Raw genomic sequence first — 23,342 nt, forward strand, 5'->3', positions numbered from 1 at the left:
GAGGGGGAGACATTGAGAGAGAAAGACCAGGGCTGACAGATACTTTGGGCAAGAGAAGGAGGGAGGGATGAATTGGTATTTATGCTGTCAAATTCAGATAGGAAATTTTATAAGTTTAGGTACTTTTCTAAGAAACTTCCAAGTCTACTTGCAGAAGCAGATGCTGATTTTTTTTTTTTTAGGAAGAAAGTCTGTGAAGATGTTTATTAGGCCTGATAGACCTGTAAACTTACCATATTTTTTTAAAACGCTAGATTTATGTATTTTTTATGAAGAACAATCTGAATTTTGTAATGCCAGGCTTTCACTGACTTCCAGGTGCTGCGCTTCTATGGACAGCACAAAGACCTCTACTCCCTAGAATATATGGATTTCTTTTCAACCACTCGCCCTGTTGCACACCCATTCTCTATTCATTTCAGAACTGGGGCTTCAGCAGCAAGACTGGAAGGGAGAAGAGGAAGGTGGGCAGGGGTAAGAGCCCCGGGGGAGCATTCCCTTTATTTACCACAAATATGGTCCTTTCTCTGCCTTTGCTGGAGTTAAACACCGGTTTCCTGCACCTGCATGTTATGGAGAAGTAACAGATCTTTCGTTTCTTTTTGTACTTAAAGCCCCAATGAGTAAGTGCCCACTTTATACTTCCCTTTAGGGTCTGTGGGAAGACCACTGTTTCTATGCATCTAGGAGTCCAAAGTTTTTGGAAACCTAAAGACACACTGAATGCATTTTCTTCAGTACCTGCAGGATTCGGAGAAGCTATAGATAGTTAACTGTTTTGCAATTTGCTAGGGAAGAGCAAAAATCTTAGCCTGAAGTAGTTGGAAATAGAAATAAGAAAGGAAGCATGTAGGTCAAGTTGTTAGGATTCTCTGAAGACGATCTGGGACATACATGTGAAATGACTCAGGGAATTTAAACCAGCAGGGTAAACCTTTTCTTTCATAGGCACCTTGGCCAGGACTCACATGGCTGAAGCCCTTGCTTCAAGTTGTGGGTGTTACCTTGACTCAACTACAAATACAGAAAATCTCACTTCCAAAAAGGTACGGGTTTCAGCTAGATTGAAAGTTCGATCAGCACAGAACTCAAAATGCACTGCCTCAGGTATATAATTATGTACAACAGAAGATTCTAGAACTGTACTGCTCAGTACATTAGCTGCAAGCCATATGTAATGATTTAGATTTAAATTAATTAAGATTAAACAAAATTAAAATTTCAGTTCCTTACACTAGCTACACATTGGACACACTCTAGCTACCCATATTGGACAGCACAGAATTAGATCATTTCTTTCCATCACTAGAAAGTTCTCAAGGACACTGCTATTCTAGGGCATTATTAACACAAACGCAAAGGTTAACCTGGAAATGTGAGCTACCCTGGCAACTACCCAGTGTGATGAATATATCTAAGAGAAAACTGGACTTACAGATAACCTAAAATAACTCAAAGTGGAGGGTGCCTTCAACCAAGCCTCCTACCCAAATATCCTTGAAGTTTTAATTTATGTCATTATTGATATTACAATTAAACAGATAAGAAATGTAAATCAGAGTGATTAACCAACTTGCCCCAGGCAACTCTCTGTAACTGCAGAAGAATATCCAGTTTCTTTTTTCTACAGACTAATTATCCCCAAAATTTGAGAATCCTATTTGCATAGAGCCTAATATAGGATCTTGCACAGAGAATGTATCCGGTAAGTATTTGTTGCATCAATAATGCAGTTATTGATTTCAGTGATGCAATGAGTGAATGAATAAATGAGTGGTAAGGCAGAGCTAGCAGCAAAACCGTCCTAGCAAGAGGAGAACATGACTAACACCATCAGAAGTAAAATCTGTGGCCATGGAATTGCTAAGGGTAAGCTGGAATTTCAACTAGCCATTTCTCAGAAAACATGTGATGCTTCCCTTATGGTTTTTTGAATCACTCTCTTGCCCACTTAATTAATGTTGGCATCTTTCACTTTTTACCATTTTAATTTGAACATAAAGGCTACCCTACCCACTCTCCCACTCCAACTTCCATTTAAAATTAACTACCCGAACTTGCTTAGAATACTTTGGGCCCACTTCTCTGGGGCTCCTTTGCCTGTCCACAGAATTTCCATTCAGTGTTAGATTTAAGTAAAGGCTCTGTGTATCCCATCCATAAAGATTTGCTCCATAACCAAGTAAGATATTCTCCAACTCAACCAAGAAGGAATAAAAAAGTGTTGAGGGAGGCTGCTGTAGGAGAAGGAATGATCGCTTAAGTTTCAAAGTTGTAAAATTTGCACTCTTCTGTCTGTTTTAGTTTTCTCTAAAAGAGAATGGCCAACTTTTTCTAATATTTTTTTCACGTTCTCCCCATCGCCCCTAAATCAAAGCAAAACTTTTGAGCCAAGTTCATTACTTACAGGAGATTCGCTGACTCCAAAGATGTCTCTGACATCCCTAACAGATTGCTTGTTCTTTTTTCTCATGGTTTGAGTGTAAGTATTGTATCTCTTTTTCACTGCAGCTGCTTGGGTTCGAGTCAGCGTAGAGAGCAAGGCTTTGCCATCCTCCTCTTCATTACCCGAGATCAAGGTTGATAAACCCACATCTTGCAACCACTCTGCTTCGAGTTCTCCTTCTGTCAAATAACATTACCAAGGAAAGGTCAGAACATTCTCCATTTAATTAGATGGCATGTATATCTATAGGCCTGTGCATATCAGTGAATAAATAGTAAACACTATATTAAGACCAATCTTGGACCCTGAGGGCAAGTTAGGTGAAATAAATCAGACAGAGAAAGACAAACACCATATGATACCACTTCTATGTGAAATCTTTAAAACACACACACACACACACACACACACACACACACACACACACACAAGCTCACAGATACAGAGGTAGGTGAAATGAATGAAGGGAGCAAAAGGTACAAACTTCCAGTTATAAAATAAGTAAGTCATGAGGATGTCATGTACAGCATGGTGACAATAACAGTTAATAATAGTGTACTGCATATTTGAAAGTTGCTAAGACAGTAGATCTTAAACATTGTCATTGTAAGAAAAAAAATTCTGTAACTATGGTGATGGATATAAACAAGACTTATTGTGGTGATCACTCTGCAATGTATACAGATATCGAATCATTATGTTGTACACCTGAAACTAATGTTATATGTCGACTATACCTCAATTAAAAAAAAAAACACCATCCTTTTTTCCAGGGTAATTGTGGGAAAGGCCTATAGGAATTAATGAAAAGTCTGTATGATATTTTTTAAGTAAGTCAAATTTTAAAGTTTTTTCTGAGAGAGTAAGGTTAATTGGAATATTTAGTAAGGTAATTTTCCTTGCCAGAAAGTTAAATATAAGCCATATCTGGACTCCCAATTTCAAACAATGATAAAATATGAATACTTAAACTAAAACCATAATAGAATAAGAATGGCTTAGTGGGGTAGGAAAAGGTTTTTCAATCACTCAAATGCTGGTTCAAATCCCAATGACACCATTTACTAGGCAAACAGCTTTGGAAAGTTTTTAGATATCTCTAGGCTTCTGTTTTGTTGGCAAAATGGAGGTAACAAGATGTACTAGGTGACTATGATGATTGTTGTATCAATTTATTCATGATAGATGGCAAAGAATCTGGAACAGAGCATGAATTCAATAGACACTTATTCTCTTTTCTACATAGTCTGAACATTAGGTAAGTAATCTTTCCTTTTTTTCAGAAGTCAATTAAAAAGTTTAAAATTCATCATAATGAGGGTTAACTGATATTGAAAATTACATGTGCAGAAATAAAAAAAATTAAGAATAACAACATCATGGAACAGAAAATCCACTACAGATACATTTCCGGGAACTATGCTAAACAGGCATTACCTGAATGAGATTTGTTTAAAGAGCAGATCAAATTGATTTGCAAATAGCCTGTCAAATCATCAGTCTAAGAGGCTTGGACCCTGCTCACATTATTGTATCACATAAACAAAGCCTTCTAAATGCACTTTACAGGAACTTCTCTGCGAGGCAATTTTTTTTTTTTTTTTGGTTATTTTGTGTGTGTGTGTGTGTGTGTGTGTGTGTGTCTGTATGTTTATTAATTTGCTTTATAAGTTATCCCTTTAACAGAAAATGCAAAGGTAAACATAAACTTAGCAGCTCTGATCCAAAATAATAAACATTTTAAATTAGTCAGTTATGACTTGGAAATTGTCTTTTACTTAGGCCACAGATAAGATTTTCATTTTTAAGACAAAATTTACAAATATAGTTCAATATGAAAGTTTTAGAATTTGGATTTTTTCCCCTCCAACTCTGTAAGCAGTAATGAAAGAGTAGATGGAAGGAGTTAGAATTAACAGACACTGGGGTGAAGATGATCTAAATCCTTGGACTCAGACTACAGAATCTGCAGAACATATATTTTCCACAGGAAAGAAATGTCTTCGAAATCAATATTACTCCTGTAACATTGATGAATTATGGAATCACAATCCTGTGCTCATTCCTCCAGTTACCAAACGTATAACTTTCACATAGAATAATCCTTTGAATTTCAGCTACATCTATTCAACTACCTACTCAACAGTTACTTGACTCTATCAGTCGCACACCACACTCAACAAGTTCAAACCTGAACACATATTCTTCGTTCCCAACTCTAGGCCTCTTTCAGTATTCCACATTTCAGTAAGTGAAACCCACCGTCCATCTAATTTAGCAAAGTAACTAACCTGGACATGTTGTTGACATCTCCCTCCTTTACACACAAATCCAATATGTCACCAAGTCCTTTTTTTTAATATTTATTTATTTTTGAGAGAGAAAGCGCAAGCAGGGGAAGGGCAGAGAGAGGAGGGGGACAGAGTGGGTTCTGCTCTGGGCACAGAGAGCCCAATATGGGGCTTGAACTCACAAACCTTGACCCGAGCCAAAGTCGGATGCTCAACCAAATGAGCTACCCAGGCATCCCTATCATCAAGTCCTTTTGATATTAATTCCTTATTATTTCTCAAAAATTTCCACTTTTATTTGTCTTCTGCTCTGACCTTGGCCCAAACTACCATCACCTCTCACCTGAACTACTGCAGTTGCCTCCCAGTTTTTCTTCCCATTCTTGATTCACCCCTCCAATCCATGATCCATATTGTAACTAAATCAGACCTTTCCAAATGCAAATAGAAGCCCTTTCCTGAAAGGTCACAGTTCTTCCTTGCTCTTGGGATTAAGAATAAAACGCTTGGGCCGCCTGGGTGGCTCAGTCAGTTAAGCATCTGACACTTAATCTCAGCTCCTGTCTTGATCTCAGGGTTGTGAGTTCAAGCCCTGCGCTGGGCTCCACACAGGGAGTGAAGCCTACCTTTAAAAAAATTAAAAAATAAGCAAAATAAATAAGATAAAGTCCTTCACACGGAAGCTGTTGACCTTTCCGGCCACAGCATGTACCATGCTCTCTCTTCATTCTCCCCTCACTGACAGTACTTGTCTATGTTTAGTTCCTCAAAAGCCCCAAAAAGCCCCATTATATATTTTGTTACAAGGCCTTTGGACATGCCAATCCTTCTATTTGGACTCCTAATAATTGTCCATTCAATCTTTTAGATCTCAATTTATATATTTCTTTCTCAATGAAGTCTTTTTTCCTGAATCCTTCAATCAGTCGGGCCCACTGTTACCCATCCTAATCCTGCTGTGTGTCTTTCTTCAGATAACTTTTCTCCCAACAGACATCTAGGTATATCATTTCATTAGTTATTTTTTTCCTCCTAGGTTATAAGCTCCATTAGAGCAGGGCATTTCTGCCTTTGTTTATAACTCTAACACCAACATTTTGCAATGCCTGTGAGAAGCAGGTACATATATTTGTTGAATTAATTAAATCCCAGTTGAAATATTTAATTATTCTAAGTGAGAAAATGAAGAATGCAAAACATCAACTTTCAAAACTAAATGTAGCTGTCACACATGCCATTCTGTACTAAAAATCCACCTAGTTAGTAACTTTGTTAGAGAAAGATACCAAAAAGGGAATAAAATCTTCTAGTAAAATAGAGTAGCTCGTAGAGAAATAACAGTTCTGCGTATAACAGTTATGAACTCTGAACTAAGTACATAAAATAACTATTTGAGGGTAATGGAGAAGAACCAAGTGTAGGCAGAAACTGAAAAATAATTAAATTTTGATACAAGAAAATGTACTGTGTGAGATTTGTACCTATACAACTTTTCAACTGAGTCCTTTCCCAATCCCTACATTACACCAGGGGTAGAACACAACTGAAAACCACAGCCTTATTTATTTGAAGAGTCAGGGGATGCAATAAGGGATTATTACCAGGACGGCTGGAAAGTGAGGGGCACATTCCTGTTAGGAGGGAGCCACACAGGAGAGAGCTCCAAAATCTGCACAAACTCTGATCAAATCCTTAACTAAACATTAAACCAAAAAGGCATATGTGAGACTCCAGCATCCTATTGAAAAACAGCAGCCAAAAGGGCTAAAATAAATGAGCAAGGTTACAGAGAGTGCATAGAGCAGAAAAGATGGTGTTGTGAGGATGAGTCCAATCTATGAAAATTGCTATGAAATTAACTCCCTTTAGAGGAAGATAATGGGATACAGAGTCTCTGAAATATATCAACAATGTTATAATATTACATTCTCAATGATGTTACAATAGGTAGGATATAATAAAAAGGAAAACAAAAAAAATAGACTAATTTGTCAAGAGAAAAGGTCATCAATAAAAAGTGACTGAGAGGACTCTGAAGTTGGACAAGGACTTTAAGGAAAAAATTATCATGAGGGAATAATTAATTGCAGCAAAGAAATGAAAAATAGAAAAAGTGAAACTAAAAAAATCTAAAATTCAAATTATAAAATTAAAACATATTAAATTAAAAAAAATTGCTGTAAAGGCTTAATGGTGTATTAGAGACTTTAAAAGAAAGGGCTGGTAAACTTGAAGATGAAATCAGTAGAAATTATTCAATCTAAAAGAGAGAAAAATATTTTAAAATATTTAAAACAGAGCCCAAGGGACCTATTGGGAATGGTTAAGTATTGTAATATATGTATACTTTGAGTTTCAGAAAAGAGAGAGAGTAGTGAAGAAAAAAACATATTTGAAGAAATAATATCCAAAAGTTTCCAAAATTTGTTGAAAAACCAGTTAGCTTAACTAATACAAAGTAGGTCAAATACAATAGAAAACTGCACTTAGGCATCCTAAAGAGAACCTGCTGAAAACCAAAGAGAGAAAATTTGAAAGCAGTCAAAGAGAACATAGTACATATAGGGAAGCAACAATATGAAGGCACTGAGTCCTTATTAGAAGCAGTGAAGATTAGAACATAGTAAGATGATGTTTAAAAAATCCTGAATGAAAATAAAAACCTGTCAACCAATAATTATATGTCTAACAAAAATATCCTTCAAGAACAAAGGTAAAATAGTCACTATCACATGAATGAAAACTAAGAAATGTATCACCAGCAAACTTGCTCTGTAATATATGCTAAAGGAAGCTCTTTAGGGTAAAGGGAAAAGATGTCAGACAGATACTGGATATACAAAAAAGAAGTAGTGGAGGGGCACCTGAGTGGCTCAGTCAGTTAAGCACCTGACTTCAGCTTATGGTTCGGGAATCTGAGCCCTGCGTTGGGCTCTGTGCTGACAGCTCAGAGCCTGAGCCTGCTTCAGGTTCTGTGTCTCCCTCTCTCTCTGCCCCTCCCCTGCTCTCTCTCTCTCTCTCTCTCTCAAAAACAAATAAACATAAAAAAATAAATAAATAAGAAAAGTAGTGGAAATGTTAAACATTCAGATTTGATTTCTTTAAAAGACATATGGCTACTTCTTCCCTCAAAATTAAGTCTTAAAGCCTAAAGATATTAGTTAGAGCATAGCAAGGCAGTCATTTATGCAGAGGAGCAGGGATGTTAGAGCCCAAGTGGGATGAGCAGGGCAACTATGAAAAGGAAAGGGGAAATTGATAACATATAGAGGGATTAATCAACTAAATATATATATATATATATATATATATATATATATATATATATATATATGTAAGATAGTGGAAGCCACTGTCTAAGAAGAGAATCACAAATACAGAAGGAAAAGTAGAATTAACGTAGCTGATTTCCAGATCAAATATGGAACACTTTCAATATCAAAACAGATTATAGTAAAAGATAACCCACTAACAAATAACACACTAAATAAATAAACCAGAAGCCCATTCTGATATAAAAAAATAATATGGGGCACCTGGGTGGCTCAGTTGCTTAAGCTTCTGACTTCAGCTCAGGTCATGATCTCATGGTTCGTGAGTCTGAGCCCCACATTGGGCTCTGTGCTGACAACTCAGAGCCTGGAGCCTGCTTCAGATTCTATGTCTCTGTCTCTCTCTGCCCCTCCCCTGCTCATGCTCTGTCTCTCTCTCTCTCAAAAAATAAATAATAAAACATAAAAAAGAAATAATTTGACAGCTTGATATAGAATATTTTTTTTCCACAAAATATTTATTTTTTATTTTTATTTTTTTAATATGAAATTTATTGTCAAATTGGTTTCCATACAACACCCAGTGCTCATCCCAACAGGTGCCCTCCTCAATACCCATTACCCACCCCCCCTTCCCTCCCACCCCCTATCTACCCTAAGTTTGTTCTCAGTTTTTAAGAGTCTCTTATGGTTTGGCTCTCTCCCTCTCTAACTTTTTTTTTTTCTCCTTCTCCTCCCCCATGGTCTTCTGTTAAGTTTCTCAGGATCCACATTAAGAGTGAAAACATATGGTGTCTGTCTTTCTCTGTATGACTTATTTCACTTAGCATAACACTCTCCAGTTCCATCCACGTTGCTACAAGAGGCCAGATTTCATTCTTTCTCATTGCCACATAGTATTCCATTGTGTATATAAACCACAAGTTCTTTATCCATTCATCAGTTGATGGACATTTAGGCTCTTTCCATAATTTGGCTGTTGTTGAAAGTGCTGCCATAAACATTGGGGTACAAGTGCCCCTATGCATCAGTACTCCTGTATTCCTTGGGTAAATTCCTAGCAGTGCTATTGCTGGGTCATAGGGTAGGTCTATTTTTAATTCTTTGAGGCCTCCACACTGTTTTCCAGAGAGGCTACACCAGTTTGCATTCCCACCAAGAGGATTCCCGTTTCTCCACATCCTCTTCAGCATCTATAGTCTCCTGATTTGTTCCTTTTAGCCACTCTGACTGGTGTGAGGTGGTATCTGAGTGTGGTTTTGATTTCCACAAAATATTTATTGATCACAAAGATGAAAGTAGTAACTTCACAGGGATAGACCTTGTTAATACCACCTGAAGTGATTCAAGTAGACATCATCATTAATGGGAAAATCAAAACTATGTGCCACCTGATAGGATGCAATGAAAAGAATACAGACAGCATCATGATCTGCAAAGATGCAGAGCCTGAATCTGAATCAACAGGAAACACCAGACAAATCCAAACAGAGGAATATTCTACAAAATAGCCTATAATCTTCAAAAGCTTCAAGGTCATATATGTATATATGTGTGTGTGTGTGTGTGTGTGTGTGTGTGTGTGTGTGTGTATATATATATATATATATATATATATATATATATATATAAGCCCTGAGAAACCATTCTAGATGTAAAGAAACAAAAGAAACATGGCAATGAAGTACAACAAGTGATTCTGAACTGGATTCTTTTGTTATAAAAGATAATATAGGAAATATACCAACATTTAAATGCAGTCAGGATTGGATAACAGTGATGTATCAAAAATAATTTCTTGGGACACTTGGGTGGCTCAGTCGGTTGAGTGACTGACTTTGGCTCAGATCATGATCTCACGGTTCATGGGTTTGAGCCCTGCATTGGACTCTGTGCTGACAGCTCAGAGCCTGGAGCCTGCTTCAAATTCTGCGTCTCCCTCTCTCTCTCTGCCCCTTCCCTGCCTGTGCCTGTGCCTCTCTCAAAAGTAAATAAATAAACATTTAAAAAAAATAATAATAATTTCTTCATTTCAGTAGTTATACTGTCACTATATACAGAACAGCTGAGCACACACACACACACACACACACACACACACACACACAAATCCATAATCCACAATCATTAGAGTTGGAGATTTTACCAACTTCCTATCCATAACTGACAGAATAGACAAAAGTGTATGTGTATGTGTATATATATTTTACAAAATTAAAACATAATATACATACATTATATCTTAGATATATTCTATAGATCTAAAGACCTAAGGTACTTGTGAGTAACAGGGGCAGTTGGCCAGTTACTTTCAAATGGTCAAATGGCTCCAGACCAAAAAGAAAGTCATTTAAGTTGTATTTGCAGTTTTTGTGTAGGTTTTAAATTGTTCCACAATAAAAAAAATGTACGTTCATATAAACAGTGCTGTATTGATGGTGGTACAACATGTGTAGATGTTACACACCTACAACAGTACCAAGCGCTGTTGCCTATAGCAGGAGTTGCATGCACCACCCGAAGCTAAGAGAAAGGAATGGAACAGAGAAGCTGCTGACACCTTGACTTCCAGTCTCCACAACTGCAAGAAAGTAAATTTCTGCTGTTTTAAGCCACGGGGTTTTGGGGTACTTTGTTACAGCAGCCCTAGGAAACTAATACAAACTGCCCAGTAATAAAAGGAGAGGAACTACTGATACACCAGATGAATCTCAAAAACACTATGTTCAGTGAAAGAAGTGATAGAAGCAAAACCCCAGGGCACCTGAGTGGCTCAGTCGGTTGAGTGGCTCAGTCGGTTAAGCGGCCAACTTCGGCTCAGGTCATGATCTCACAGTTTGTGAGTTCAAGTCCCGTGTTGGGCTCTGTGCTGACAGCTCAGAGCCTGGAGCCTGCTTCGGATTCTGTGTCTCCCTCTCTCTCTGCCCCTCCCCTGCTCTCTCCCTGTCTCTCTCTCAAAAATAAATAACAAACATTAAAAAAATATATTAAAAAAAAAAAGCGAAACCCCAAACTAATCTATGAAACAAGAACATCAGAATCATGGTTGCTTCTGGCCAGAGAACAGCAGTCATGGGAGTGACAAGATTGGGGAAAAGCATGAAGACATTTTCTGAGTTGACTGAAATGTTATCTTTCTTGATTAATGTGAGGCTACAAAGTTAGCATCAGTCAAACATCACTGAATTGTACACTTAAAGTTCTGTGTGAATAGCTCAAGGGGAAAAATCTGTAAATAAATACAAAAGTCTAGTTAATAAGTATGTTTTTTGTAGAAATTTAGGTTAGCAAACCTGAAAATATTTTCTGTGTACTCTAGGTTTGAGCAAATGATAGTAGAAACCAGGTGTCTCATTATTGGAGGAGTTATAAATACAGAAAAAAAAAGAAGAAGGCAACAACAAATCTTGTGGTGGTGAACTGGAATGGAAGGTTATGAGTATGAACTCATGTTTTTTTAATACAGATAGCTAGCTAGTTTGAAAAAAGGGATGAAGAATAAAAGGTATTTTCCTTCATGTGTCTTTCTATCTCTCTGGATCTAAAAAGGCAAGATGGAAGGGTGTAGGTAAACGGAGTAAGAATACACCACACTGACGGAGACGGTTTCCTTGAATGGATTTTCATTCAATGTGTGGTGGGACTTTTATTTCTAATGATTTGTGACATATACTAATTGTGGTGCACATAAACTACTATTTTTCAGACCTAAGAAGGACAGACTTACAAGCAAAGGAATGAGGAGTGAAAACTTTTTTTTTTAATGTTTATTTTTGAGAAAGAGTGAGAGAGAGAGAGAGAGAGAGAGACAGAGAGAGACAGAGAGAGACAGAGAGAGACAGAGAGAATGTGTGCATGCAAGCAGGGGAGGGACAAAGACAGAGGGAGACAGAGAATCCCAAGCAGTCTCCCTACTGTCAGCACAGAGACCAACTCGGGGGATCGTGACCTGAGCCAAAATCAAGAGTCAGAGACTTAACCAACTAAGTCACCCAGGTGCTCCAGAATGAAAACTTTTTAAAAGTTTTGGTCATTGTCTTGAGATTAATCACTGGCTAATGGAAACATTCTTAGGGGTACTTACTTAACTACCTTCAGTCTTTCTTGGATATCTTATGTATTTACTTGGTGATAGAGAACAACTGAGATGACCTATACTTTTAATCCAAAGGTAGTAATTTAGCTCTTTTTAATAATTAAGGACAATTATATTTTTTCTAGTTCTCAATCTTCTGTTTAGTTTCACTAAAAATTGGTATATTTGACATAGCTTTTACTTTGAGAAATACAAGATAATCTATTCCTTAAATACATTAATACTAGTAGATGCTGCAAAACCAAATATTTTTTTCCTCTACAATTATACTGGCATCTTTTTTCTTTCTCTTTCTTTTTTTTGTAATTAATAGTCAAGTGTACAAATGTAAAAGCCATCAAAATTAGAATACTCAATCTGCCAGATGATAATGAATCAAATCAATGATAGGCACAGCATGCCTAAGCAGTGATACGTCAGAAATCAAGTTGGATGTTGACAGCTCTTCTTGTTAGGACACGTCACTGTTTATAGAAGCCACCATGAGCCAGTCCAACAGATATAAATGAGTGGGAGCTTGTAGCTGATATGCCAAATTCTACTGATTTCATTTGTTAAACTACTACTAGAATGATTTCCATCTGCGAACACAACAAGACATACGAAGAAAGATAGTAAACACACGGGAAGACAGATCCAACACCTTACCATCCACAGGCTTGACCTCAGCTGGTATCTGCTCTTCCTGTGCTCTCATGCTACTCTCTTTAATGCTTTCTATTTCCCGCAAGAAGTCCTCCATGGAGGTGCTGTCTATGGAGGCTTGTGAGTTGGAACGGTTAAATGCAGGCGAATGTAGGGACTCATTGGAGAGCATTCTGTTAATTCTTCGGCAGCGAGGAATAGATTTTCTGAGGAAAGAACAATATCTGTTATTAATAAAAATTAGTGTCTTTTAATGTTACAAATCATGAAATAAAATTTATGTTTAAAATCAATGGAGAAATAGAGTTAAGTGTGATAGAGTGGGCTTTAAGAGAATAATCTCCACTCAGTGGTGGCCCTTCTTTTTTATTCCCTATAATTCATAATGATTCTCTGGCCATGTAGGAATCACCGTGATAATACTTTTTATAATTTTCACACACTCACAAGCATGCAGTTACTTGTATTGGCCAAAGCATAGAGTATAGGGCAATATCTCTGATGAATACAGATGCAAAATCCTCAACAGATTATTAGCAAACTGAATACAACAATCCATTAAAAAAACCATTCACCACCAAGTGGGATTTATTCCAGAGATTCAAGAGTGGCTCAATATCTGCAAATCAATCACAGGATATATCACATTAGCAAAATAAAGGATATAAACCATATGATCATCTCAATAGATGCAGAAAAAGCATTTGACAAAATCAACATCCACTCATGATAAAACTTCTCAGCAAAATATAGAGGAAACATAATAATAAAGTCCAGATATGACAAACCCATAGCTAACATCATACTCAATGGTAAAAAGCTGAAAGTTTTTCCACTAAGATCAGGAGCAAACCAGGACGTCCACTCTCATACTTATATTCAATATAGTACTGGAAGTTCTAGCCACAGAAATCAGATAAGAAAAAGATATAAGATGCTTATAAATTAGTAAGAAAGATGTAAAACTGTCAGTATTTGCAGATGACATGATACTATATATAGAAAACCCCAAAAATACCATGAAAAACTATTAGAATTAACACAAGAGTTCAATAAAGCTGCAGGATACAAAATTTACATACTGAAATCTGTTGTATTTCTGTACACTAATAATGAACTAGCAGAAAGAGAAATTACGTAAACAATCCTATTTACACATGCATCAAAAAGAATAAAAGACCTAGAAGTAAATTTCACCAAGAAGGTGAAAGACCCCTACTCTGAAAACTATATGACACTGATGAGAGAAGTTGAAGATGACCCAAATAAATAGAAACATACACCATGTTCATGGATTGGAAGAATCAATATTGTAAAAATGGCCATACTACCCAAGCAATCCAAAAATTCAACATAATCCCTGTCAAAATAACAATAGTTTTTTTCACAAAACAAGAACAAATAATCCTAAAATTTTTATGGAATTTTAGAGATCTCAAAGAGACAAAGAAATCTTGAGAAAGAACAAGTTGGAGGTATCACGATTGCAGATTTCAAATTATATTACAAAGCTATAGTAATCAAAACAGTATGGTACTGGCACAACAAGACGCATAGATCAACGGAACAGAATAGAGAGCCCAGAAATAAGCCCACACTCACATGGTCAGTTAATCTATGACAAAAGAGTCAAGAATATACACAATGGGGAAAAGAGAGTCTCTTTAATAAATGGTGCTGGGAAAATTAGACAGGTACATGCAAAAGAATAAAAGTGAACCACCTGCTTACGCCAGACATGAAAATAAACTCAAAATGGATTAAAGACTTAAATGTAAGACCTGAAACCATAAAACTCCTAAAGGAAAACATAGGCAGCAAACTCTTGGACATCAGTCTTAGTAGTATTCTTTTCAATGTGTCTCCTCAGGCAAGGGCAACAAAAGCAAAAATAAACAATTGTGACTCCATCTAACTAAAATCTTTTGGACAGTGAAGGAAACAATTAACAAAACAAAAAGGCAATCTACTGAATGGGAGAAGTTATTTGCAAACAATGTATGTGGTAAGGGGTGTATGGTACATACTAGAAAGCTGTTTGTGCAAGCACACCCTGAATGTCTGTGTTAATCACTATCTTGAGAATGCAGAGATCCTATCCTCCTTCTATATTCCCATCAAACAGAATAGGTAGAAGAACATGTTGTTCAGTATTCAAGGTTAGGAGATCCAATGGTGGCCAACCCAATATCTCCCTTGTAACAAAGAATGTCTGGATGCTAGGCCTCAATCTCCTTGGAACACTGGCTGTGCATGGAAGGGAAGGGCTACAGATAGTTGGTAGGCTAGTTGCTACACTATAAAAACTTATTGCATGTGGATTCCAGAAGTGGATGCTTTGTCCAGTTGGCCACTCCTGGATTTCCTGTATGTAAGTTCCCCAAATAAACCTATGTCTTGATCTCTGTCTCTAAGTCACTCTTTTAGCCTTGCCAGACCATCATCTACCCTTGGCTTAGAGTCTGCTGGTGTGTGGCTACACAAAGGGTTAAAATCCAAAATATATAAAAACTCATAAAACTCAATACCAAAAAAAAGTCCAACTAAAAATGGACAGATGATGGGGCACCTGGGTGGCTTAGTCGGTTGGTTGAGTGTCTGACTTTGGCTCAGGCCATGATCTCGCAGTTCGTGAGTTCCAGCCCCGTGTCAGGCTCTGTGCTGATGGCTCGGAGCCTGGAGCCTGTTTCAGATTCTGTGTCTCCCTCTCTCTACCCCTTCCCCGCTCATGCTCTGTCTCTCTCTGTCTCTCAAAAATGAATAAACGTTAAAAAAATTTTTTTTAAATGGGCAGATGACCTAAATAGACACTTTCCAAAGAAGACATACAAATAGCCAACAGACACATCAAAAGATGCTCAACATTGTTAATCATCAGGGAAATGCAAATCCAAACCAAAATGAGTGACACCATTTTGACACCTGACACCAGTCACAGTGGCTAGTTTCAAAAAGACAAGAAATAACAAGTTTTGACAAGGACGTGGAGAGAAAGGAATGCCTGTGTACTGTTGGTGAGAATGTACACTGGTGAAGCCACTACAAAAAAACAGTGTGAAGGTTCTTCAAAATTTTTAAAATAGGAATACCATACAATCCAGTAATTCCACTTCTGGGTATTTACCTGAAGAAAATGAAAACACTAATTCAAAAAGATATATGCACCCCTATATTGATTGCAGCATTATTTATAATAGCCAAGATATGGAAGCAACCTAGGTGTCCAGATGAATGGATACAGAACGTGATGTATATATGTACACATGCACACACACACACAATATGGAATATTATTGAGACTTAAAAAGAACAAAATCTTGCCATTTCAACAACATGAATGGACCTAGAGATTATTATGCTAAGTGAAATAAATCAGAGAAAGACAAATACCATAGGATTTCACTTATATGTGGAATCTAAAAAACAAAACAAATGAACAACTAACAACAAAACAGACTCTTAAATACAGAGAACTGATGGTTGCCAGAGGGGAGGAGACTAGGACCATGGGTGAAACAGCTGAAGGACACTAAGAGACATAAAATTCCGGTTATAAAATAAATCACAGGGATGAAAAGTACAGCAAGGGGAATATAGTCAATAATATTGTAATAATACTGTATGGTGGCAGATAGTGACTACAGTTATCATGGGAAGAATTTTTGTAAATGTTATAAATATATAAATGTCAAATCACTATGATGGACACCTCAAACTCATATAATATTGTACGTCAACTATATTTCAACTAAAAGTACATATAGTAAAAGTTAGCTTTGGAAAAGTATCTAAGATGATGACAGAGAAGGTGTAAAAAGTTGGCTGCTCACACCCACTAGGATGGCTACTATCAAAAAAAAGAGAAAGCAAGTGTTGGCAAGAATGTGGAGAAAATGGAACCCTTGTTCACTGTTGGTAAGTCGAGTTTCTGTGGACAACAGTATGGCAGTTCCTCAAAAAATTACACATAGAATTACCATTTGATGCAGTAATTCCACTCCTAGGTATGTATACCCAAAAGAATTGAATCAGGGTCTTAAAGAGAAATCCGTACACTGTGTTAATAGCAGTGTTATTCCTGATAGCCATAAGGTGGAAGCAACTTTGACAGATGAACGGATAAGTGAATGTGGTCTATACATATAATAAAATATTATTCAGCCTTAAAAAAGAAGGAAATTCTGATACATGCTATCACATGACTAAACCTTGAGGACATTATCCTAAGTGAAACAAGCCAGTCACAAGACAAATGCTGTATGATTCCATTAATAAGAGGTATGTACAGAAGTCAAAATCATAGAGACAAATAGCAGAGTGGTGCTTTCTGGGCTCTGTGGGGATGAGGAAATGGGGAATTTTTGTTTAACGAGTACAGAGTTTCAGTTTTACAAGAGAAAAAGAGTTCTGGAGAGGGATAGTAGAGGTAGTTGCACAACAATGTGAATATACTTGATACCACTGAGCTAGCTGTATGCTTAAAAAATGGTTGGGGTGCCTGGCTGGCTCAGTCAGTTGAGCGTCCAACTTCAGCTCGGGTCATGATCTCACGGTCTGTGGGTTCGAGCCCTGCCTCGGGCTTTGTGCGGACAGCTCGGAACCTGGAGCCTGTTTCGCATTCTGTGTCTCCCTCTCTCTCTGACCCTCCCCCGTTCATGCTCTGTCTCTCTCTGCCTCAAAAATAAATAAACACTAAGAGAAAAAAAAATGTTTAAAAAATGGTTAAGAGCGGCAGTGCCTGGGTGACTTGGATGAGCATCCGACTCTTGATTTCAGCTCATGCCATGATCTCAGGGTTGTGGTATCAACCTTAAGAGAGACCTTAAGATTCTCTCTCCATCTCTGGAGCACCTGGGTGGCTCAGTCGGTTAGGTGTCCAACTTTGGCTCAGGTCATGATCTCACGGTTTGTGGGATTGAGCCCCACATCAGATCTGTCTCTGCCCCTCCCCTGCTTACTCACGCTTTCTCTCTCAAAAAATAAACACTACAATATATTTTTTTAAAAAGATCCCCTCCTCTCTCTCTCTCTCCCTCTGTCCCCTCTCCCCACTCACACACTCTCTCTAAAAAAAAAAAAAAAAAAAAAAAGGTTAATATGGTAACTTTTATCAGAACTATTAAAAATTGAAAAAAAAATTTTAAGTTGGCTGCTTAAATACTGAGATAGTAGTGTGAGGAAATAATCTGTAACATTAAATGGAAAAATCCTACATGAGGATGAGGAAGGGGGCACCGACCTGGAACACAAAGACCCATACATAGTTCAGGGAGAACCGGATCACCGCTACGGGCAGGGTCGGACCACTGAGGAGGGCAGCGCAGACTCCTGCGATCTAGGAGGGCCACAATAGGGCTACCTCCAATCTAGCAGATACACAGTTGAGCAGAGCAGGGAGCAGCTTCGTGGGGCACTTTGTCACAGGGCTGCTGCGAGGACTAAATAAGTTAGCACATGTGTACATTTAGAACACAAAAATATCCAACAAATGTGAGTTTAAAAAACAAGAGGCACAGTGGGGGAAATACATGCGAAAATGCTAGAATTCTGGGAAATTTTTGAGATTTGCATAAAAATAAAATGAAGTATTTTTATGTGAGGTGGTGATGTGTTAAGTGACCTCATTGTTGTGGTAATCATTTTGCAACACGTCCACATATCAAATCAACATGTTGTGCATCTTAAATTTAACCCAATGTCATATGTCAATTATATCTCAATAAAACTGGAAAAAATTCAAAAAATATTTCACTTCTATGGTATCTGATTGACAAATCTCATACTCCCTGGGAACAATGTTTGATTAACAAGAACACTTTGGTTCTGAACCATGAATAACTGAGCTACTTTATGCAGTATGATCTTCTAATCTTGTTCTGACATTATTTTTTTTCTTTTTAATTTTCCAATTTGGAGTGACTGTGCACCTTCTTTCAAAGAACTCCAAACCTGCCTTGTTCTCCCCTGGCTCAACTGGAGTTGACCAAAACGCTGAGACTACCTCTTCACCAGTGTGCAGGCCGAGCTGTTTCACCCAAAACAAGAACTCCCAGATGAAAAGAGGCCACTGTGGCATTATGACTCATTTAGGGCAGTTTCATTTTTATATGCAGAGCAGCAGAGGACTGCTATAGAATTTAGCCATGTCCTATAGCATATGCAAAGCACACTGATATGCAGGAGCAAACAAAAAGACAGGGGAATAAGAAAACAAATCCGCGTGCTCAATACTGTCTCTAGGAATCCTACATTTCTAAATCACTTTTAGCAGAAGTTTCTGGCATTTTACCACTGATCCTGACACTACCATACTGTTAAGCAGTGCGAGTTTTGAACATCAACTGGCAGGGAGTTAGCCAATTTATTTTTAAAACTCAAAGCATTTCAGAAAATTATGAACTATCCCTTTTATTTTCTTATGCTGTGAATTTTAGGCAGCTTTAACAATTGGGTGGTAAGAGTTTTCTACTGAATTCTTTATAGTCTGAAAGACACACATATATTTTTTTTTAATGTTTATTTATTTTGAAAGAGAAAGAGCATGAGTAAGGGAGGGGCACAGAGAGAGAGGGAGAGAGAGAATCCCAAGCAGGCTACAGGCAGTAAGCGCAGAGCCCGACGTGCGAACCATGAGATCATGACCTGAGCCAAAATCACGAGTCAGTCAGCTGAACTCACTTAGCCACCCAGGTGCCCGAAGACAGATATATTCTAATGGTAGAGATAGAAATCGACACAGGTATCATGATGGCTGTAGCTTCCTTCATTATTTTTTATGCTTTGAAGACTTTTCCCTTTTGCAACAAGACCAATACTGAAAGCCACTAACTAATTTCCAGAATTCTAGTATAGAAACAGCTTATAAACCGTATCCAATTACCACTGCTACACAGCTTACTACCCTTCATATACCATATTCAGAAGCCCAAAACCTTCTCTACTTATGGATATTTTTTAGGTTTATATCTTTCAAAAATGAATGTGCTTGACTTGTGAAAAAGCTACAGTATTAATGACAGACATGGACCAAGTTTTGTTTGTTTGTTTGTTTTTAGTGTTTATTTACTTTTGAGAGACAGAGACAGACAGAGAGAGAGAGAGAGAGAGAGAGAATGAATGGGGGAGGAGCAGAGAGGGATGGAGACACAGGATCCGAAGCAGGCTCTAGGCTCTGAGCTGTCAGCACACAGCCTGACGCGGGGCTCAAACTCATGAACCATGAGATCATGACCTGAGCCGAAGTCAGATACTTAACGGACTGAGCCACCCAGGTGCCCTGTCATGGACCAAGTTTTTAAAAACTATAACGCAGTACTGAAAGCATAAAAGTTTAAATCATACATAAGTTATAAAGTGGAAATTGAAGGTCTTCTCCATCTGTATCACATCAGTATTTGCCTATAAGCTGCTCTGTTTCCCCTACTCAAAAATATGTCATGGATATATTTTCCATGCCAGCACAGAAATATCACCTCAATAACTGCATGGACTGGCATAAGTTATCTTAGAAATTAAGCAAACACGCAGATATATCCAGGCACCAAAAATGTCTGAAGAAGTGAGAAACTTGAGAAAGAATAAGTACATCTTAGAAGATGAGGAGCAGACACATTTAGGGCTACTAATGACAATTTTAGTTACAGCACACAATTTCTTACTCACGCCAAGCTTACATTGGTGGAATCTCAGAGAAGAGATCACCGTAACATTCTGCTGGGGTAGGGGAATCAAATGTGAAATACAGGTCATGAGTATCTGAGTAACACATTGGTTCATTCTGAGGTAATCCACTCAAAGAATCCTATAATTGCATGATTTTTTTTTTTTTTTTTTTTTTTTTTTTTTGGCAAAGAAGTAAGACAGTATTTTGGGGACAAGCACATTTGGAAGAGTTCTCGCTTTTTCAGTTAGGGATCCAAATATTTCCCTCTTCATCCCAGGGTGCAGTAGGGACCACGACCTACCAGTCTTAAAGCATTACATAATTATGATCCTCAGGCTCATCCAACACTTTGATGAGTCTTTAATCTGTAGCTTCATACCTCACCATATTAGGATAAATAGAGCTTAATTTTCATAAACTGTTTGTATTTTTTAAATTCCAAAACAATACCAGGAAAATATTACTTGAAACACAGACGGTAATTGTATCACACAGCAACTTTTGTTGGGAAAACAGCATTAGGTTTCAAATTAGATTTTGAGTGCATGGTGATTTCCATGAATTCAAAGTGGCATTAAAAATGATTTTATTATTCCATTTTTCCCTCCGTTATTTTTCTAGATATAACTTGTATTACATTGCAATGATTATTGGAGATCTGTAACTTCTTATTGTCTACACTGCATGAGTATTTCGTAACTTCAGAACAATGTAAATACAAGAGTATAATTCTCCCTCCACAGATCAACTGACTTTTAAAAAGTCAATAATCTTTTAACAAATCAAATAAGTAGTCTTTTATATGTATCCCTTCTGGCGCTCTTTCTTTCTGCATGCCCCTGTACCCATAACAGATCATTTGTTATCAGCTTCGAGGACTTCATCTGGCACTTCCTCTATTTTACCTTAGCATTTGTCATACTGTGGACCTGGTGGCAACAAACTCCCTCAGGTTTCTTTCTGAATACGTCTTTAATTCATTTTCGGTTTGGTGAATTTTTTTTTACTGGGCACAGAATTTTAGGCTGGCAGTTTTTATTGTTGTTTTTCAAAACCTTTTAAAGATGCCATTCCATTGTCTTCTGGACTCCTGAATCTGATGAGAAGTCCATTATAATTTTTATTGAGATTCTTATAAATACAATGTCTTTTTTTCTCTAGCCACTTTTTCATAGATTTTCTCTTTCTCTTTGTTTTTAGCAATTTAATTATGAAATGCTTACACTGGGGTTTTCTTTGTATTTATTCTGCTTGAGGTTTACTGCGTTTCTTGAATTTGTGGGTCAATGTCTCTCATCAATTTTGAAGTATTACCCATCTTCTCTTCAACCATTTCTTTTGTCCCATTCTCTCTCTCCTCGTCTCCTGGAACTCCAATAACATGAATGATAGCTATTTGATATTCTCCCAAATGTCCTTCATGGTCTGCTTTGCCTTATCCTCCACTCCTTCTCTGAGTTACAGTTTATTTTCTACTACTCTGTCTTCAAGGTCACTTTTCATTTCTTCTATGCATCTAGTATGTCTAGCCAGTGAATGCTTCAATTCTGATATTGGGGGGTTTTTCATAATACATATGTCAAATTAGCTCTTCTGAGAGATTCGATTTCTCTGTTGGCATTATTCATCCTTAATCCATTCTGTCCAACTTTTCCTCTGATTTCTTTAATATATTATCATTATTACTTAATGTATCATCATATCATCATTATATATCATCATTATCATATTATATTATCATTTAATATATACCAATATAATATATCATCATTATCATATTATCATATATCATATAATATCATTATCATTTCTTTAATATATTATCATTGTTACTTAAAAGTTCTTATCTCATAATGCCAATGCTTGTGCCATCAGTATGCCTGCTAACATTGATCAAAAACCAGTCAATTGTTAATGGGGGCCACATTTTCCTTTTCTTTTACAAACCTCGTAACTTTTTGTTGTATGACATTTATTATTTTTTAAAGGAGCTCTAGAAAACTGGAATAAATAGTAATTTCCCCCAGAAGGGCAAGACTTTTCCTCTCCGTCTGGTAGTTAGAATGAGACACAGATCACTTCACTCCAATCAGGAGCTGAGCGGGGTCTGAGCTGTATTGCAACTTTAACTAGTTGTAGGTTACCTCTAGTTCTAAATGCTTTAAGAGTCCTGTGTGTTTACAGGTTCTTCCCTCCAGGAGGGCTATGCGATAAACACTGTGGGACTCAGAAATCTCTCTGTGCTTTAGAGTCTAGCCCCCAGCCTCCTGTGTTGTTGCTCTCAGAGCAAAAATCCCAAATGAGAGGATTATCAGGTGTGGAAGACCCTGTATCTGGGCTTCAACAGATTCCAATCTGCTGTGCCAGTGCACACAGCCATTAACAGCTGCACTGGTGTCTCCTTGCCCCTGCAGATGCCTTCTGCCCAGGCAGGTATGATTGTCTGCCCAGCACTGCATAGACTCAGGGGCAGAAATGTGCCCAGGGAGGGAAATGACTGATGGACTCTGTCACCTAGGAAGAGCTCTGCCCTCCGTGGAATTTAGCTCCTTTAGACATCGTGTCCGCAGCGTTCCACTACAGTGTTTATAAAACAAATAATTTTTACATTTATCCGTTCTTCTCTAGTTGTTACAGTAGGAAAGACAGTCAGCCACCACCTAGTCTACCTCCTAACTGTTAGTGGAAATCCCACAGAACGTTGTAAACATCAGATTTCCTTTAACATTGTATTTGCTAATGAACTGCTAGCTCTGTCTAACCACAAGTCCAAGTTTTCTGAGTATATGTCCCAGAATATTTTTAAAAGACGTACTTCTTGCTAAGAAATACTCTATGGGCCCTTATTGTCTCTTATAAAGAATTTCACATATAACAATTTACTACCATACACATTACATCATTTGATCCTTACATTAACCCCATAAAG

The 23,342-nt window shown here is 37.4% G+C and overlaps 1 protein-coding gene across 24 annotated transcripts in view; it reads right to left on the reverse strand.

The window, feature by feature from the left end:
• Positions 1–23,342, reverse strand: part of ARHGAP28 (Rho GTPase activating protein 28) — a 330,654-nt gene that overhangs the window by 178,103 nt on the left and 129,209 nt on the right. For all 24 annotated transcript variants that reach the window (XM_023241766.2, XR_006587776.1, XR_006587777.1 and 21 more), the window contains 2 exons: positions 12,754–12,956; positions 2,408–2,625 (listed from right to left, as the gene is read on the reverse strand). In XM_023241766.2, the coding sequence (XP_023097534.2) occupies positions 2,408–2,625; positions 12,754–12,956 (421 nt within the window). The remainder of the gene's footprint in view (positions 1–2,407; positions 2,626–12,753; positions 12,957–23,342) is intronic.

The sequence above is a fragment of the Felis catus genome, chromosome D3, assembly GCF_018350175.1.
Source record: "Felis catus isolate Fca126 chromosome D3, F.catus_Fca126_mat1.0, whole genome shotgun sequence".
Taxonomy (NCBI): Eukaryota; Metazoa; Chordata; class Mammalia; order Carnivora; family Felidae; genus Felis; species Felis catus.